The sequence below is a fragment of the Phoca vitulina genome, unplaced genomic scaffold, assembly GCF_004348235.1.
Source record: "Phoca vitulina isolate PV1807 unplaced genomic scaffold, GSC_HSeal_1.0 scaffold52, whole genome shotgun sequence".
Taxonomy (NCBI): Eukaryota; Metazoa; Chordata; class Mammalia; order Carnivora; family Phocidae; genus Phoca; species Phoca vitulina.
This window is the reverse complement of record NW_022589755.1, coordinates 3,201,469-3,219,752: the sequence shown is the minus strand read 5'-3', so window position 1 is coordinate 3,219,752 and position 18,284 is coordinate 3,201,469. Positions and strand designations below refer to the sequence as shown.

The following is an 18,284-nucleotide window of genomic DNA, read 5'->3' as shown; positions in this document are numbered from 1 at the left end:
GACGGGTGAGAGGAAGGGAGAGAGACAGAGGGAGACAGTGTAAGAGAGAGAATGAAACAGACTGGGTCCCTGAGTCCGCAGGAGGATGGAGGTAGTCTTCAAGGGCAACTCTGACCCTGCTTTGGAGTTTCCTGGATGACTATCCCTGCCTGGAGCTGCTCATAGGAAGGTCATTACAGGACTCTGAGCGCTTGTGCCTTTTGGTGACAAGAAGAGTCGCACATCCGAGTGTTGGGAAGATCCGCCCCAGTGTGAGGCAGGGCCTTCCTTGCGAGGAGAGCAGAGTCCCCAGGGAGGAGGCTGGCTCAGGGGTGAGCTGGGGCTGGGGCTGTGGGGCTGCAGAAGAGAGTCAGTTTCACAGATCACAAGGAAGTGCAGCTTGAACGAAATCTCCAAGAAGTGGCAGGTTCTCGGGCAGAAGAGAGAAGGAAGAAAGCTCCGAGCAGGCGGGGAGGCCAGGTGAAGCAGAGGCTCCAAGGTCTCTAAAGGGGAGCTCTTTCTGCCTGGAGAGATCAGCTCAAAAGCCACTGGACACTGGCGTACTGAACCCGGCAGGGTATGGGACAGGATAGCAGGTCAGATCCAGGTACTAGAAAGTTCCCTCTGGGACTCATGACGGGGAGGGACTGACTGGAGCAAGGCTGCGATTCAAATCCAGAGCAAAATTTAGGGGGGTGTGTTGGGTGAAGAGGGTTACACAAAACTCAGTAACCAAGATAAATAATATATTTAAATACAGATTTTTATTAAATATTTTATGGATGTTAAAGTCACATAACATAAAAGGAACTATTTAAAAGTGGTGTTTGGGGCGCCTGGGTGGCTCAGTTGGTTAAGCGACTGCCTTTGGCTCAGGTCATGATCCTGGAGTCCTGGGATCGAGTCCCACATCGGGCTCCCTGCTCAGCGGGGGGTCTGCTTCTCCCTCTGACCCTCTTCCCTCTCATGCTCTCTGTCTCTCATTCTATCTCTCAAATAAATAAATAAAATCTTAAAAAAAAATAAAAGCGGTGTTTGGTACATTCCCAGTGTTGTGCAACCACCACCTCTATCTAGCTCCAAAACATTTTCATCTCCCCCTCTCCCCCAGAGGAAGCCCCTTACTCATAAGCAGTACTTCCCTATTCCCCTCCCCCTGCTCCTGACAGCCACCAATCTGCTTTCTATCTCTGTGGGTTTGTTTGTTCCAGACGTTTCATATACACAGAATCCTAGATATGTGGTCTTCTGTGTTTGGCTTCTCTCACTGAGTGTGATGTCCTCAAGGTTTCATCCACATCATAGCATGGGTCAGTGTTTAATTTTTTCACGGCTGAATAATATTCCATGGCATGGACAGACCACACTTTGTTTAGGGTAAATAAGATTTTAATGCAATATTTTAATGATGGATGCAGGAAAAATCCATAATGAACAACAACAACAAAAAATCAAAAACTTCAAATAAACAGGGCACCTGGGTGGCTCAGTCAGTTAAGCGTCTGCCCTCGGCTCAGGTCATGATCCCAGGGTCCTGGGATAGAGTCCTACATCAGGCTCCCCACTCAGTGGGGAGTCTGCTTCTCCCTCTCCCTTGTGTTCTCTCTCTGTGTCTCTCAAATTAAATAAATAAATAAATCTTAAAAAAAAAAAAACTTCAAATAAAGACAGGATCAGGGTTGTGATGAGCTGTATTGGATCCTGGGGACAAAAAGGAAAATCAGTCACACGGATGCCATCTTCATTTAAAACTTTGATATTTTGTTCATCATGGTTGTGTTATTGATTCTTTTTGTTGCATTTATTCATTTGTTGTGTCACATAGTTGTCAATCTTGGTTACTGACTCTTTGATGTTGCCTTTATTTATTTATTTATTTATTATTATTATTATTTTTTTTTTGCGTCACCCTCCTCCTGGCCCTGGCTGGGAGGCTGTGAGGCTAGGCGCAGGGACCCTGGGGAGGAGCCTAAGTTGGAGCAGGGGCCATGAGGATGGAGAGGAAGGTACAACCAAAAGGGATTTGGGTAGGCTTACTTGGACTTGAGAACCAAGACGGACAGGATTTGCAGGAGAGAGGAGAGAGAGGAGATTGGTTTTCCATTGCTGGTGTAAGGAATCTCCACAACCTGTGTGGTTGACAACCACCCAGATTTTTTATTCCACAGTTTCTGTAGGGTGAGAGTCTGGGTGGGACCTTAGGTCTGTGAGGGCTGAAATCAAGATGTCAGCAGGGCTCGGGCGCCTGGGTGGCTCAGTTGGTTAAGCGACTGCCTTCGGCTCAGGTCATGATCCTGGAGTCCCGGGATCGAGTCCCGCATCGGGCTCCCTGCTCAGCGAGGAGCCTGCTTCTCCCTCTGACCCTACCCCCTCTCATGTACTCTCTCTCTCTCTCATTCTCGCTCTCTCAAATAAATAAATAAATCTTTAAAAAAAAAAAAAAAAAGATGTCAGCAGGGCTGTGCCCCTTACTCGGAACAATCCTCTTCCGAGCTCATTAGAGGCATTGGCTGAATTCAGTTCTTTGTGGCTGTGGGCCCGAGGTCCCTGGCTCCTGCCAGCTGGGGCTGGTGTGTGGAAGCTGCCTGCATCCTTCTGGTGCTTTCCATGCAGCTCCCTTCTGCTGGCGATGAGTGGAATCCCTCTGAGGCTTCAAATCTCTCTGATTTCTCATTCTGCTCCATCTCCCTCCTGCCTCTAGCCAAAGAAAGTTCTCTGCTTTTAAGGGCTCATGTGATTAGATTGGGCCCACCTGGATAACACAGATGTATCAATCAAGGTTCTCCAGGGAACCAGAACACACCCTACAGAGCTTAACATTTATTTTTTATTTTTTATTATTTTTTAAATTTTATTATGTTATGTTAGTCACCATACAGCACATCTTTAGTTTTTGTTGTGGTGTCCCATGATCCATTGTTTTCGTATAACACCCAGTGCTCCATGCAGTACGTGCCCTCCTTAATACCCATCACCAGGCTAACCCATCCCCCACCCCCACCCCTCTAAAATCCTCAGTTTGTTTCTCAGAGCCCAAGTCTCTCATGGTTCATCTCTCCCTCCGATTCCCCCCCCCTTCATTTTTCCCTTCCTTCTCCTAATGTCCTCCATGCTATTCCTTACATTCCACAAATAAGTGAAACCATATATGTGATTTTTTGCAAGGAATTGGATTTTGTGCTTGGAGGGGCAGGCTAGCCACAAATCCATGGGGCAGAGTGGAAACTCTACTAGGCTGGAGCAGATGCTGCAGGAGCAGAATTTCTTCTTCCCCAGAGAAACCTTTGTTTTACTCAACTGATTGGATGAGGTCCACTCATGCTCTCAAGGGTAATCTCCTTTAGTTAGGGTCAACTGATCATCACTATCAACCACATCTACAAAATGCTTCCACCAGTAACACCTGGGTCAGTGTTTGAGTGAATAACCAGGCACTGTAGCTGGGCCAAGCGGACACATAAGATTCACCATCATGCCAGGATAATCTATTTTAAGGTCTGTAAGATACTTTATTTTTTTTAATTAATTAATTTATTTATTAAAGATTTTATTTATTTATTTGACAGAGAGAGACACAGTGAGGGAGGGAACACAAGCAGGGGGAGAGGGAGAGGGAGAAGCAGGCTTCCCGCCGAGCAGGGAGCCCGACGCGGGGCTCGATCCCAGGACCCTGGGATCATGACCTGAGCCGAAGGCAGATGCCCAACAACTGAGCCACCCAGGCACCCCGAAATTATTAATAATTTTGAACAAGGGACCACACATTTTCATTTGCAATATATCCCACCGATTGTGTAGATGGTTCTGGATTGAAATGCAGGAAGAGCAGAGGCCTGGGACAAAGCATCTGAGAAGAATGACACTGGAGGGATAGTAAGAAGGAAAGGAACTTGGACAGGTCCTGGGTGGCAGCCAGAGAAAGGGTGCGGAGAGAGATTGGCTCCAGAAGCTCAGGGAGGTCGCACAGTCCCTCCCTGCAGTCTCAAAAGGAGGTCAACTACGATAACAAGATTCACTGGATTCAGTAACAACCCAGAGACAGCTGTGGCCTGGCTGAGCTGCAAGGGGGCTGGCACTGGAAGCCAGACTGGGGTGGGTGGGGAGGAAGGAGAGAGGAGGTGAAGACCCCGAGAGTCTGGCTATGACAGGAAGGAAGGAGACATAGCGTATCTGGAGGGAGAGGTAGGGTCAGAGAAAGAGTTTTGTTTCCTTGGTTGGTTTGGATACATTTGGTACTATTTTGTTGTTGTGTTTTTTTTTTAATGTAATTTTTAGTTACACGAACAATACATGAATACACCCTGTTTGTAAAGAGAGGAGAGAAATAAACCTTGACTAGTAAGGTTTTGATGACCTCCTCCAATCCAATCTCCTTCTCATGTATCCCCTGAAATTAGTTTGGGGTGTACATCTCCCAAACGGGGTGGGTCCTTGCAAACACACCGATCAGCATTTTTCACCTCTCTGCTATTGCCATTTGGGGCCAGATCATTCTTTGTCATGGATGGGCTGTCCTGTGCATTCAGGATGTTCGGCCGCATCCCTGGCCTCCACCTACTGGATGCCAGTAGTTCTCCCCCCCCCCCCCCCCCCAGTGTGGTCAACTAACAGTGTTTCCATATGTCCCTGGTCAGGGGATATTGCCCCTTGTTGAGAACTGCTGAGCTAAACCGTGCTCCAAGAAAACATTTGAAATGCACAAATGAACTCCTAGTGGCTGATTCTGAGCTACAGCTTTTTTCTTTCCCACTTAGCAGTTTCTTTTGGGAATCATTCATTGTTACTGCATATAGATTTTATTTTACTTTATTTTTTTTAGGTAATCTCTATGCCCAACGTGGGGCTCAAACTCACAACCCCAAGATCAAGAGTCACATACTCTACTGACTGAGCCAGCAAGGCGCCCCTACATACAGGTTTTTTAAAAATTAATTTTTAAAAATGTTTAAATAGCTTAGTTACTGCAGCTATTAAGGTGTGCAGGTGGGATTTGAATTCAGGCAGTCTGACCCTGACAGAGAAGGAGTGATGGAAGATACAGGAGAGGGTATGTTCTATGATGGAGAGGACCCCCCGGAGCAAGGAAGACAGGGATCTGTCCAACAGAACTTTCTGGAATGATGAGAATGTCCTGTTATCTGCATTGTACAATATGGTAGCCACATGTGGCCGCTGAGCACTTGAAATGTGGCTAGCAGAACTGAATAACTGAAATTTAAATTTTACTTAATTTTAATTGATTTAGAAGGAAATAGCCAGTAGTGGCTGGTATTGGCTAGTCCAGGTCCAGAGCACATGAAGTGGGTTTAGCCCAGGGCAGGGGCGCTGCTTCTTGAAAGAGCAGGTGGAAGGTGGAGGGGTGACTGCAGCCTAGGCCATCTTATGTGGGGGTGGGGTAGGGCGTGGGCGGGTGCTGGGGAGGCTCCCCCCACAGGCCTGGATCCTGGCACCAAGGTGGCTGCGGGGGGCAGGCAAGGTGTTAGTCAGAGGAGCCTCAGAACTGCAGGACAATGTCTGTTGAGCCCTTGCTGTGTGCTGGGTCCTGTTCTAAGCACTTCTCAAATATGATCTCATGTAGTCCTCACATCAACCTATGATGTAGGTGCTATTATTAGGTCCACTGAGCAGATGAGAAAACAGAGACCAGGAGAGTCAGAGGTCATAATGGTGCAGTGACCAATGCACAGGCTATGGGGATTTCTCCAGCAGCTCAGGGATGTGGACAGGGGAGGCTAAGGGGTGGGGTGACCCAGGGTCAGGTTTTGCCATCAGAAAGGATTTCCAACACCCATAAGGACTTTGAAACAACCCCATCTAGGTTCAGAGGGAGAGGAGAAAGACCCAGAGAGGATAGAAACAGAGACAGAGACAGAGAGACAGAGACACACACAAAGAGGAAGAGAAATCTACAGAGAGAGGAGGCCCCAGAAAGATAGGGATGGAAGCAGAAGAGAGGGAGTGAGGACCATGCCAGCAGAGGGAGCCCCAGGAGAACCATTGCACTGGGAGTGGACTGCAGCCGTTTGCCTGCTTCCCAGGACAGCTGAGCTCTGTCTCTGGGGCTCCCTCTCATGAGTCTCAGCTCCTTCCTCCTTCCGCTGAGCCATCTCGCAATACCCCATGCAACAAAGACCATCTACAATTCCTTCCCCCTCCGCCCCCAATCCCACCAGGAAAAGTTCCCGGGAGCCGACTGCAGGTTCTGTGAAAGAATGAAGCAACTTTTCTCGTTCAAGTGGCAAAGCCGAGGAAGGAGGGAAGGACTGAAAGATGATCCTTGCAAACTCCTGGCCAAAGTACTGTGAGACTTGGTCTTCCCTCTGGGGTGGAGGAGGGGATTCCTAAGGTCCTTCCCTCCTTGATGCTAAATGTGGGCAGGTGGGATTGTGGCAAAAGCCCATTCATTGGCATCAGACAGGCTGGGCTTCATGTCCCACTTCCACCAACTCTTGCCCTGTGGCCCCAGGCTAGTCACTTTCAATTCTTAGCTCCCGTGTCTTCATCTGTATCCACTGTCAGCAATCCTAACAGTAGTCTATAAAAACAACTACCATTCCTGACCTCAGGCAGTTTGTCAGGCTGTGTCTAGGCACATAACGACTAGGGTAATGATGATGATGATGAGGGCAACAATGGTAGGAACAGCTCCCATCTTGCACGGGTGCTAACTATAGGTCAGGCACTTTACTTCACACATCACACATAGAAACTGTTTAGTTTCTTACCAAAACCCTATGAAGTAGGTCCCAGCATTATCCTCATTCTTAGATGGCAACACAGGGGCATGAGGGTGACTTTCCCTAAGTCACAACATAGTTAATGAGAAAGAGCTATGATCAAATCCCAGACTGCCTGGCTCCAGATCCTGCCCTCCTAGCTAAACTGGTTGCCTCCTGTGAAAGGCAGAGTATAATAATCTCTGACCATCAATCTTCCGAACACTTCTACGAAGCAGGTACCATTATCACTGCCATCTTAGAGAAAAGCAGAGTGAGACTCAAAGAGGTGAAATGATATTCCCAAGGACCCAGAGCTCGCAAGAGTCAGCTCTAGGTTTTGAAACCAGTTTGATGTGCCCCCAAGTCCAGTATCTTTTGGTCATACCCAATAGCTCGTACCCTGAACTTGGTCTGGTAAGAGATGTTCTGAGGCAGATAGGGAGAGCTAACATTATATGACACCATGGGCTGTTCCAGTGGCTGGCATGCCGAGCGTGTGGCCAAATCCTGAGCTTCCACATTCTATCTCCATTCAGGATATACAGATTGTGAAGGGAGTTTAAATTAATGTCAACAACTACATCCCCCTGTAGTTTTCCAGTTTATCTTCACACTCTGACTGAATATTTTCTGTTTGACTCCTGCGTGGAGGCTATATAGGTTGTATAGGCTACATAGACCAACGATGGGGGCTCGCTGAGGCAAGCTTGCCAACCGAGATATCGGAATAGGGTAACTTTGCCGCCTTCGTAGACTCTGGCCATGGTGCTGAAACGGACCGAAAGGCCAAGTACCAGTCAGCACCACGGACAGCGACCACAGAGCCCACCCTCCTGGGATTGGGTCCGGAAGGGTGAAATGGGGAGGGTGTCTATACACAGGTCCGGGGGTGTTGGGGACACCCAAAGGAGACAGTTTTGCAGTAGGCAGGGAAGCTCAACATGTAGATGAGGATGACCTTGACCACAGAACGCTGTCATCTAGGGAACATAATTTCTTACCTACTGTACACTGAGAGACAGCAAACATCAAAGCAAGCGGGGCGGGGGGGCGTCCAGTCTGCCATACTGTGCATCCCAGAGGCCATGGCGTATTGGTTCATATAAATCCTCTTCATTACGTCCATGGCTGCTTTACCCCAGATGCTCCCAAATAGTCTCCTCTCTTTGGATTTAATGGACAGAGCTTTGGTGACAGACAACGCACAGGGATGGCTTCGTCTCTGTCCCCCAACGTCTTCACCATAGATTCCTGAGAGCAGTTTGCTGGGCCGATGGGAGTTTCACTGGTCATGTAACTTACTGGATTTTCTGCGGTCAGTGTCATCACATTTCTGGGCTCTGCCAGCCAGCGGAGGGGAGAGAGTGAGTGTCTCCGCACAGCCTTCCTGGCGGTGTTTGTGGTCAATGTTCAGAAATGCTCGAATCTGACCTCTGAAACACGTGTGACTTTCATTTGACATTCTCTTGTGATGAATGCACAGAGCACCTGTTTATATGATTACACGTCACGTGCACAGACAGGATACAAACTTTCAGTTAATATCTCAGTTTGCTTCAGACTTTGGTTTTGGTAACAGTTTGTGGCATGATTCACATACCATACAATTCACCCATTTTATTTTATTTTTTTAAAGATTTTATTTATTTATTTGACACAGAGAGAGCAAGAGAGAGAGAGACAGAGAGCAAGCACAGGCAGGGGGAATGGCAGGCAGGGGAGAAGCAGGCTCCCTGCTGAGCAAGGAGCCCAATGCGGGACTCAATCCCAGGACCCCAGGATCATGATCTGAGCCGAAGGCAGCCGCTTAACTGACTGAGCCAACCCAGGCACCCCAATTCACCCATTTTAAAGTGTGCAATTCAATGTGGCTTTTTGAACTATTCAGAGTTGAACAACTACCACCACCGTCAATTTTGGAACACCTTCATCACCCCGAAAGGAAACCCCATGCCCACTAGCAATCACTACTGTCTCCCCAGCCCCGGGCAACTAAGCTTTCTCTCCATAAATTTGTCTATTCTTGACATTTCATATGAATGTGAACCATACACATCTTTTGTAATTGGCTTCTCTCACTTAGCATGTGAAGTATCGCTCAAAACATAATGTGTTATGTTTTATCCACTTTGTAGCATGAATCAGGACTTTATTCCTTTTTGTTGCCAAATAATATTCCACAGTCTGGACAGACCACATTTTATTTATCCATTCATGTCTTGTGTCCATTATCTTAAGGGATAATAGGCTTTGCCCATTTTTTTTTGTTTCTAACTTACTGTATTGGGGAAATGTACCCTTTTATGTAATTAGCCCTTTTATGTAATATATATGTATGTAGATGCACAAATGCATATATATAAACTATTACAATTTATATCATACAATATGATATATGTGATATATATGTTCTTTCTCTCTTTGCCTTGTTATTCAAACTGGCTTATGGGCTTTTTCCTCTCCTTGCAAGAGTTTTTCTTTAAAAAAAACCTCACTTTTGTATCTTTGGGGTAAATACCCAGTAGTGCAATTGCTGAATCGTATGGTAGCTCTATTTTCAACTTTTTGAGGAACCTCCATACTGTTTTCCAGAGTGGCTGCACCAGCTTGCATTCCCACCAACAGTGTAGGAGGGTTCCCCTTTCTCCGCATCCCCGCCAACATCTCTCTCTCATTATGAAGAAGCTCTTCAATATTTTGTTCTAGCACTTACTTGGTTTTGTTTTATATACTTATATCTCTTAATTATTTGCTCTACACAATATGGAGGATAAATCCAATTCAGTTTTCAGCAAACCATTTATTTTTTAAAATGCCCTTTTTTTTTTGCAATGATGTGTGATGCCACTTTCTCAATGCACTAAGTTTCTATAACTAGTTGGATTCAATTCTTAGCTTGGCTATTCTCTTTATGTGCTTGTACTAGATGGTTTTGTTAAAAAGTGTTTCTATTGTGTTGTAATATCTGATAGACCTCGTCCTCCCTCACCTCTCTTATTTTTAAGTGTATCAGTAGGCTACTGCTATGTCTCTGTTTCAAAGTTTGTAAACCTTAATTACATCCTCAAAGTCCCTTTTGCCACGTGAAGTAAGAGATTCACAGCTTCCAGGGACTAGGGCGTGGATATATTCTGGAAGCTGCTCTGCCTACTGGGGAGAGGGAGGCTTGGGAAGGGGAGCTCTGGGAAGATAGAGATAGAGATAGAGATTCCTCTAGGACAACTGTGATTGTGAAGGATCCCTTGAAATTCCACCTCTGATTCTCCTCCAGGAGCACTTCCCAAACCTACCTTCTGGCCTCAGCCAGGCTCCATGACTACCTGTGATGAGTATCTAGGGTCTCTAGGGCCTCTGGGGGCTGAGGGCCACCACCGATGAAGAGGATGAAGAGGGTGTCTCTGTGCCTTGGAATGGACAAATCCCAATGGAAACCAGGAAGAGAGTCGAGCTCTGTACTCAGTCTGACAGCTTAATTTGGTTTTGCTAATTTTCATATGAGTATTGGGCACATGTTATTTATTCTCTTTCTGTGTGAGGCTTGAGCTATAAAATGAGAGAGTTGTGTATAATTTCTTTTTTTAAGATTTTATTTATTTATTCATTCATTTATTTAACTATTTCATGTACCTGTTGGCCATTTGCATGTCTTCTTTGAAGAAATATTTGTTCAAGTCCTATGCCTATTTGTAGTTGGGTTGTTTGTCTTTTTGTTGTTCAGAGTTCTTTGCATGGTGAAAATCGGTTGCTAAAATGGAGTCAGGAGGTTTTGGCCAGGAAACTGTCATGCTCTACCACTTGTAGTCAATGGTGGACCCAACAGGAAGAGGTGGAGTTGAACTTACATGGACTTGACCTTGCTTCTGAGTACTACTCCTCTATTCCAGCCAGGGGGAGAGATGCTATGCTTATCCCCCGGGGCAACAGCTCGGCCAATGAGAAGCCACCACACTTCCTTTTTTTTTTTTTTAATTTAAATTCAATTAGCCAACATATAATACATCATTAGTTTCTGATATAATATTCAATGATTCATCAGTTGCATATAACACCCAGTGCTCATCACCACATGTGCCCTCCTTAATGCCCATCACCCAGTTACCCCATCCCCCACCCACCTCCCTTCTGTAACCCTCAGTCTGGTTCCCGGAGTCTTCTGATGCCCACTTAACTCCACTGTACTTTTAGTTTATTGCAACCTTCCCAACTTACCCCCTTTCTCCTTAAAAATCATACCTCCCTTTTGTTCCCTGGACTTGACCATGATTTTGGTGCAGCATGTTTGTTCCGGTCTGGGATTCTCTCCTATTTTCCGATAAACCCATCTTTTGCTGGTGAAATAACTGGCAAGGCTTATTTTTAAGGTCACCAACATACTGTAAGTCTTCCCTCTCAGCACAGCTCCAACTGCACTGCTTCAGCCCCTGGTCATTCCTACGCAGCCTTGTTCCCCCATGGAACCCCCACTTCTCTCTTTGTCTGGCCATGACCACATGTTTTACAAACGTTTTGTCCAGAGCTTCCCTGCATTTGGAGCTGAAGGGGACTCCAAACATGGGCCTGGTCTGCCATCTTGACTATGAAGTCTGACACCATAGTGACTTGTCTTTTTAAAATTTATATTGGTAAGAACAATAGAAATGAGATCAATCCTCTTAACAAATTCCTAAGTGTATAATCCAGTATTGTTACCTGCAGGCACAATGTTGTGCAGCAGATACCTAGGACTTGCTCATCTTGTAGAACCGAAGGTCTGTACCCGTGGAACATCGCCTCCCCACATTCCCTCCCCGTAGCCCCTGGCAGCCACAATGTTACTCTCTGCTTCTACGTGTTTGACATTTTGGATTCCTCATGTAAGTGGATTCATGCAGTATCCGTCCCCTGTGACTGGCTTAGTTCACTTAGTACAATGTCCTCAACGTCCATCCATGTTGTTACAAATGTAAGATTTCCTCCTTCTTAAGAATATTTCCTGAATAATATTCCATGGTATGTGGATGCCGCATGTGATTTATCCATCCATCCATTGAATGGCACTTAGATTGTTTCCACATCTTGGCCACCGGGAATAATGCTGCAATGAACAATAGAGTGCTAATTTTCCTTCAGGATCCCAATTCAGTCCTCTTGGATCAATACCCAAGAGTGGGATTGCGGGATCATATGGCAGTCCTATTTTTAATACTTTGTAGAACTTCCATACTGTTTTCCAGCAACTGTACCATTTTGCCTTCCCACCAACAGTGTACACAGGCTCCAATTTTTCTGTTTCCTCTTCAGTACTTTTTGTCTTTGTGTGTGTGTTTCGAGAATAGTCATCCTAATAGATGTGCAGTGATATCTCATTGTTGTTTTGATTTGCGTTTCCCTGATGATGAGTGATGGCGAGTGCATAATCAGTCCTTAAGGATACCCCGTGAGGATGGGTACAAGGTTTCTATTTTTTAATATACAGCTTATAGTTCCCTACTGCTATACATTTTCATATTTCTGTGTGTTTCTCTTTTTCAAATAAGTAATTGTGAGATCCGTTATTGAACATCTGTCTTCTGATAATCCGAGCCCTGCCGGCACTGTGACTACATCTTCTCGTTCACAGATGAATGTCCAGGGCCTGGAAAAAATCTAAGGGTTCAAATGGACATTTGCTGGGTGACTGGCTGAAGGGAAGAAATCCCCATATATGGAGATCTTGAGAAGGGAAGTGGTATTCCCTTGGGCACACCCAGGTTGTATGTGGCCAACGGGGCTGACTCAGGATTGGAAACTCGGTCCCCACCCTCTTCAGGAAGGAGGTCACGCCTAGTAGATAGAAGCTTGGGCTCACCACAGATCAGGTCTCACTTGTCTGCAGGGGCACAGGCGTCCTCTGGAGCCCCTTTCTCTGAGCCCACCAATGGGAAAGCCCCCTGCTGCCCGCATCCTTTGGGTATGTCAGGTCTGCCAGTTTCTGTGCTTTTGTCCATCTGTGCAGCCTTGTCCAGTGGGAGGCAGCGCCATGACCATCACCTTTACAGTCCTTCTCTGCTTCGGTGAGTTTTTGGAAGGATGGGGATAGACTCCTGTGTGGGAGAGGGAGCCCTCTCAAAGCCAGGCTCTGATCTCTCAGGAGGTCTCGTTAACTTGGGATGCTCAGGAAAGGTGGGGATCTGCTCAGGAGTCAGTGGCCTCTCACTGGGATCTCTCTTCCAGGACTGTGTCTGGGCCAGATGACCCACGTGCAGGCAGGTGAGCCCATCCCCGGGGGTCCCAGGTCCCACTTCCTCCTGGGGCACAATATAGGACTCCCCTCCCTGCCAGGGCATCTGGAGGATGGAGGAGAGGAATGTTAAACTGATCAATAAAGAAGGTGTACAAGGGGCCCCAGGGCTGAGAGCTAGTGGAAACTGAGGCATAGAGAATATAGGGACTGCAACTCTGACTCTCTTCCAGAGACGCTGCTCACACCCATCATCTGGGCAGAGCCAGGCCCTGTGGTGGCCCAGGGGAAGCCTGTGAGCATCTAGTGTCAGCGGTCTCAGAAAGCTGACCAGTACTTCCTGTACTGGGAAGGAGTCTCAGAGCCCTTGAGAAGGCAGTTTCCACTGGGACCCAGCAACAAGGCCAAGTTCCCATTCCCACACATGACCTACCACCTTGCTGGGCGCTACTCCTGCTTGTATCACAGACAAACAAGGTGGTCAGTTCCCAGCAAGCCTCTGGACTTGGCAGTCACAGGTGAGCAGGCTCTTCCGTCCACACAGGTGAGGTGACTGTGCCCGGGGAGGGACCTCCCTTTCTACAGCAGAGTCCCGTTGACAATCTGGGGGTGGTGTTCCCCTCTCTTCCCCTCCTTTTTTTTTTTTTTATTATGGTAAGAACTTAGAACACGAGATCTACCTTCTTCACAAATTTTTGAGTGTCCAATACAGTGTTGTTATAGGCACAGTGTTGCACAGCTGATCTCCAGAACTGAACCATCTTGCAAAACTGAAACTCTATACCCATGATCTCCCCCTTCCCCTCCCTGCAGCCCCTGGCAGCCACCATTCTACTCTCTGCTTCTACGAATCTGACCCTCTTTAGATTCTTCATAGAAGTGGAATCATGCAGTATTTGTCCCTCTGCGTCTACCTTATTTCACTTAGCACATTGTCCTCAGGCGCCCCCTCCCCTTTTAACACATTTGGCTTGTTCTTTCCCAGGAATGTTCAACAAACCCGACCTCTCAGCCCTGCCCAGCCCCATTGTGACCTCAGGAGGGAGCGTGACCCTCCAGTGTGGTTCATGGCAGGATTTTGACTGGTTTGTTCTGTGTAGCGAAGGAGGAGAGGGCCACCCCAGACACCTGGACTCACAGCGCCAAGCTGATAGGTGGTTCCAGGCACTCTTCACTGTGGACCATGTGAGCCCAAGTCACAGGCGGACATACAGGTGCTATGATTATTTCTTGAGCTCTCCCTATGTGTGGTCCACCTCCAGCCACATTTTGGAGCTCCTGATCTCAGGTGAGGAATTCAGGGTATGATCCTAGAACTCCTTGGGTCTCCAGACCAGTGAGAGGAGCCTCATCTCAGGTGGAACACGGGGTAGGATGAGGTTGGGGCAAGAGAGCTCAGGACTCTGGGAGCCAGCAGTGGGAGGCCTGTGGGAGGAGGAGGAGGAACCTGACCCTCTTGGAAACCAGAACCACCTTTTCTCCCAGATGTGTCTAGGAAACCATCCCTGTCAGTCTTGCCAGGGCCGGTGGTTGCTCCTGGACAGAGCCTGACCCTCCAGTGTCGCTCTGATGTCGGCTACGACAGATTCGCTCTGTCCAAGGAGGGCGCACGTGACCCTCCCCAGCTTCTTGGCCGACAGCCCCAGGCTGGGCTCTCTGGGGCAGACTTCTACCTGGGCCCTGTGAGACCCTCCCACGGGGGCCGGTACACATGCTATGGTGGACGCAAGCTCTCCTCCGAGTGGTCGGCCCCCAGTGACGCCCTGGACATCCTGGTCGCAGGTGAGGAGTCATATCCCAGCTCACACTCCCACTTTTCTTGGACTGGCGCTTCAGGGTCTTGTTGGAAGTGGGGGCAGGGAGCACAGGCAGAGAGATGCCAGGACAGGAAAGGGCAATCTTTTTTTTTTTTTTTTTCCAGAATGCAAATATTCTTTGGTTTACTCATCAAAATCGCAAATAACAAAATAGCAAAAACCTTATCAGTTAAATAAAAAAGTGACATTCTTTATTTACCTATCAAACCTTATAAAGTGCGATCTTAAGAAAAGTGGGAACAGAAGAAGCCAGGAGCCGCACTTGGATGGAGCGCCTGAGTGACAGCTCATCTCAGCTCAGGGGAGGGGCGAGAGGGCGGAGCCGCCCCTAACACCCTGGACTCTCCCTCCCAGTCCTGCTCCCACAGGGGCCAACTCCCACCCTGTCTGCCCAGCCGGGGCCCTCTGCGGCCCCGGGAGAGAATGTGACCCCGCGGTGTCAGAGCCCCAGCTTGTTTGATGTGTTCCTTCTGTCCAAGGAGGGGGAAGCCGGCCCCCCCTGCACCTCAGATCTCAGCACCAAGATGGGGAATTTCAGGCGAACTTTGACTTGTGCCCTGCGATGCTGGACCACGGGTGGACCTACAGGTGCTACGGGTCACTCGGCAGCACCCCTTTTCTGCTGTCGCACCCCAGCGACCCCCTGAAGCTCATGGTCACAGGTGAGGGGCTGTGCGAATGTCTTCTTCCCCATCCCGTCTGTCTAGTGTCTGGATGACCCCACAGCAGCCACTTCTCTGGATGCACCTTGTCCTTCCCTCCTCTGCCCCACACCTCCCACTGGGCCCCGACCCACGTGTGAAATGCAGCATCTCTGAAAAAGCCAGAAGACTTGCTTTTATCTACTTCTTTAACAGGAATGCATTGACATGGTCCATCCCGGAAACTGTTCACAAATGGGGTACAAGAAGAGTAGTTACCTCTCAATCTGCTACCACTTGCTCAATCCCCCCAAACCAACCCAACCACACTCACCTACCTTTTCCCCCCTGAACATTCAGGGAGAACCTACAAACATATCTTCCATGGGTGGACAAACATCAACATCTTATAGACACAGTTCTGATCAGCTCTATTTTTAAAAAATGAAATACATTCTAAAGAATTATCTGGTGTAACACAAATCTCTTTTAAACTTTTTAAGGGTTGTATAGTCGTTTCTTGCTTGAAAGTGTCAGGATATATGTATCCAGTACCCTATAATTTGGTATTGGCAATTTGTTTATTCCCAGGCTTTTGATATTTCAGACTATCCTGTGATGAATATCCTTGCACATACCTAATGCACAGAGGTATGTGGAAGCAATTACCCCTCATCTCTTGGTTAAATTCTTAGAATAGAATAGCTTAGGCAAAGGATGTTGTCATTCATTGTGTGATAAATACTGACACTCTCTCTTCCTATGCCTCACTGTTTGCCACTCTTCAGTTTTTTTTTTTTTAAAGATTTTATTTATTTATTCATGAGAGACAGAGAGAGAGAGAGGCAGAGGGAGAAGCAGGCTCCCAAGGAGCAGAGAGCCCAATGCGGGACTCGATCCCAGGACCCTGGGATCATGACCTGAGCCGAAGGCAGACGCTTAACCATCTGAGCCACCCAGGCGCCCCTGCCACTCTTCAGTTTTGACTTAAAATCCTTTTCCAAATGACACCTTGGCTCGTGACCCTATACAAATACCCCATTAACACCTTTTATAATTTTTAAAAAAGTGTTTAATCAGTCCTAAATGTATTACAGACTTTTCTATTTATAGCTCCATCTTATCTGATACACATTTTTCTCCTCCTTCCCCTTCTCCCCCTTTCCTCCTCCTCTTCTTCTTCTTCTTCTTCTCCTTCTTCTTCTTCCTCTTCCCCCTCTTCTTCTTCTTCTTCTTTCTTCTTCTTCTTCTTCTTCTTTCTTCTTCTCTTCTTCTTTCTTCTTCTTCTTTCTTCTTCTTCTTCTTCTTCTTCTTTCTTCTTCTTCTTCTTCTTCTTCTTCTTCTTCTTCTTCTTCTTCTTCTTCTTCTTCTTCTTCTTCTTCTTCTTCTTCTTCTTCTTCTCCTCCTCCTCCTCCTCCTCCTCCTCCTCCTCCTCCTCCTCCTCCTCCTTCTTCCTCTCCCTCTTCTTCTTCTTCTTCTTCATTGGGTGTGGAGCCCAATGCAGGGCTCAATCTCACAGCCCTGAGATCAAGACCTGAGCTGAGATCAAGAGTCAGATGCTAGAGTCAGGCACTCCACATTTTTCTTCTTAATAAGAACATTGATTATTCTTTATTACCTTCACCAAGACACACATGTGCATGCGGCACACAGACTCCTGTGTATTGTATACATACAACTGTCTCACCACATATGTCTCTATTTACATACAGATATATAGCATATAAAATACATTATATAATATATAATATGTATATTGTGTGCATTTATGTATAGTATGTGATTTTTATACATTTATATATAAATATATCCTATATCAAATATGTAGATAATGTACATAAATACACACATATGTATATAAATACATCTATTTATATTTCCAGAGAGTCCATAACTATTGGCTCAATAGTGAATGAATGAATGAATGAATGGATGGATGAAATAGCAAAAGAAAATCATTTGAATGTTCTTAACACAGATGCAGGATGAAACTGAATGGGCCGAGGCTGAGCAGAGACTGGTAGCCCTGGGTGCCCACCCCTTTGTGTTTCTGACCCTCAGGAATCCCTGGGCACCCACCTCTCATCCATGAATCCAGGACTCTCAGCTGAGGATTAACTCAGGACTGTCCTCCCCAGGAAATTAAGCTCAGTGTGGGCTATTGCTCAGTCTGATGAGAGAGCAAGAAAGATCTAGGTGTGAGGAATTTCCAAACAGGTGCACTGTCAGCTCATGGCATGGGGTGTGGCTGAACCCTTTTTTGTCATTAAGACCCCAAAGCAAAGTCTAAATGCAAAGGAATCGGAGACAAGAGGGTCTGTGCCTCACCTACAGCTGCAGGAGGGATCACTGTGAAAGCCGAGGTCCTTCCTCGGGACAGGAAAAGGGAGATTTGATAATTCAGATCCTCGGGGGAACGCTGGGCTGAGATATCCCCAGCTACTCATCTGCTCTGCATTCCTGACTCTTAGGGGCTCCTGTTACTATCACCCCATCAGTGCAGACTCCAGACTCCACGAGTGCTGAGTATCAGAACATAGTCAGCCTGCGGTGCATATGGCCTGTTCAAGGGGAGGAGAGACCTAGACCTCCCCTCTGGGTGCTGTGGTAGGCGTGACCTGTCCTGCCCTGCATGACCTCTCTGTCCCGTTGTCCCTAGCCCCACTTCCAGATCACACACTGGAGAATCTCATCCGAATGGGTCTGTCCGCACTGGTCCTGGTGGTGCTAGCAGTGTTGGTGTTTCAGGCGTGGCACAGCCAGAGAAGTGCCCAAGGTGAAGCCAAAAGGTAAACTGAGGACGACGCTGCACACACTCTTTGGGGTTTGTAGAACCTTAGAACAGAATCACACACACACAAGGCTGCAATGACACAGAAGATTCTAAAGAGGTTCATGAACTGTATGAACTCTGTGCTGAAGACCTAAA

At 47.1% G+C, this 18,284-nt stretch overlaps 1 protein-coding gene across 1 annotated transcript in view; it reads left to right on the top strand.

Moving 5' to 3' along the window:
- LOC116622339 (leukocyte immunoglobulin-like receptor subfamily B member 3) overlaps positions 1-18,284 on the top strand; it is a 205,279-nt gene that overhangs the window by 153,899 nt on the left and 33,096 nt on the right. The window contains 4 exon segments of the mRNA XM_032388745.1: positions 13,883-14,185; positions 14,383-14,679; positions 15,069-15,197; positions 15,200-15,376. Coding sequence (XP_032244636.1) covers positions 13,883-14,185; positions 14,383-14,679; positions 15,069-15,197; positions 15,200-15,376 — 906 coding nt within the window.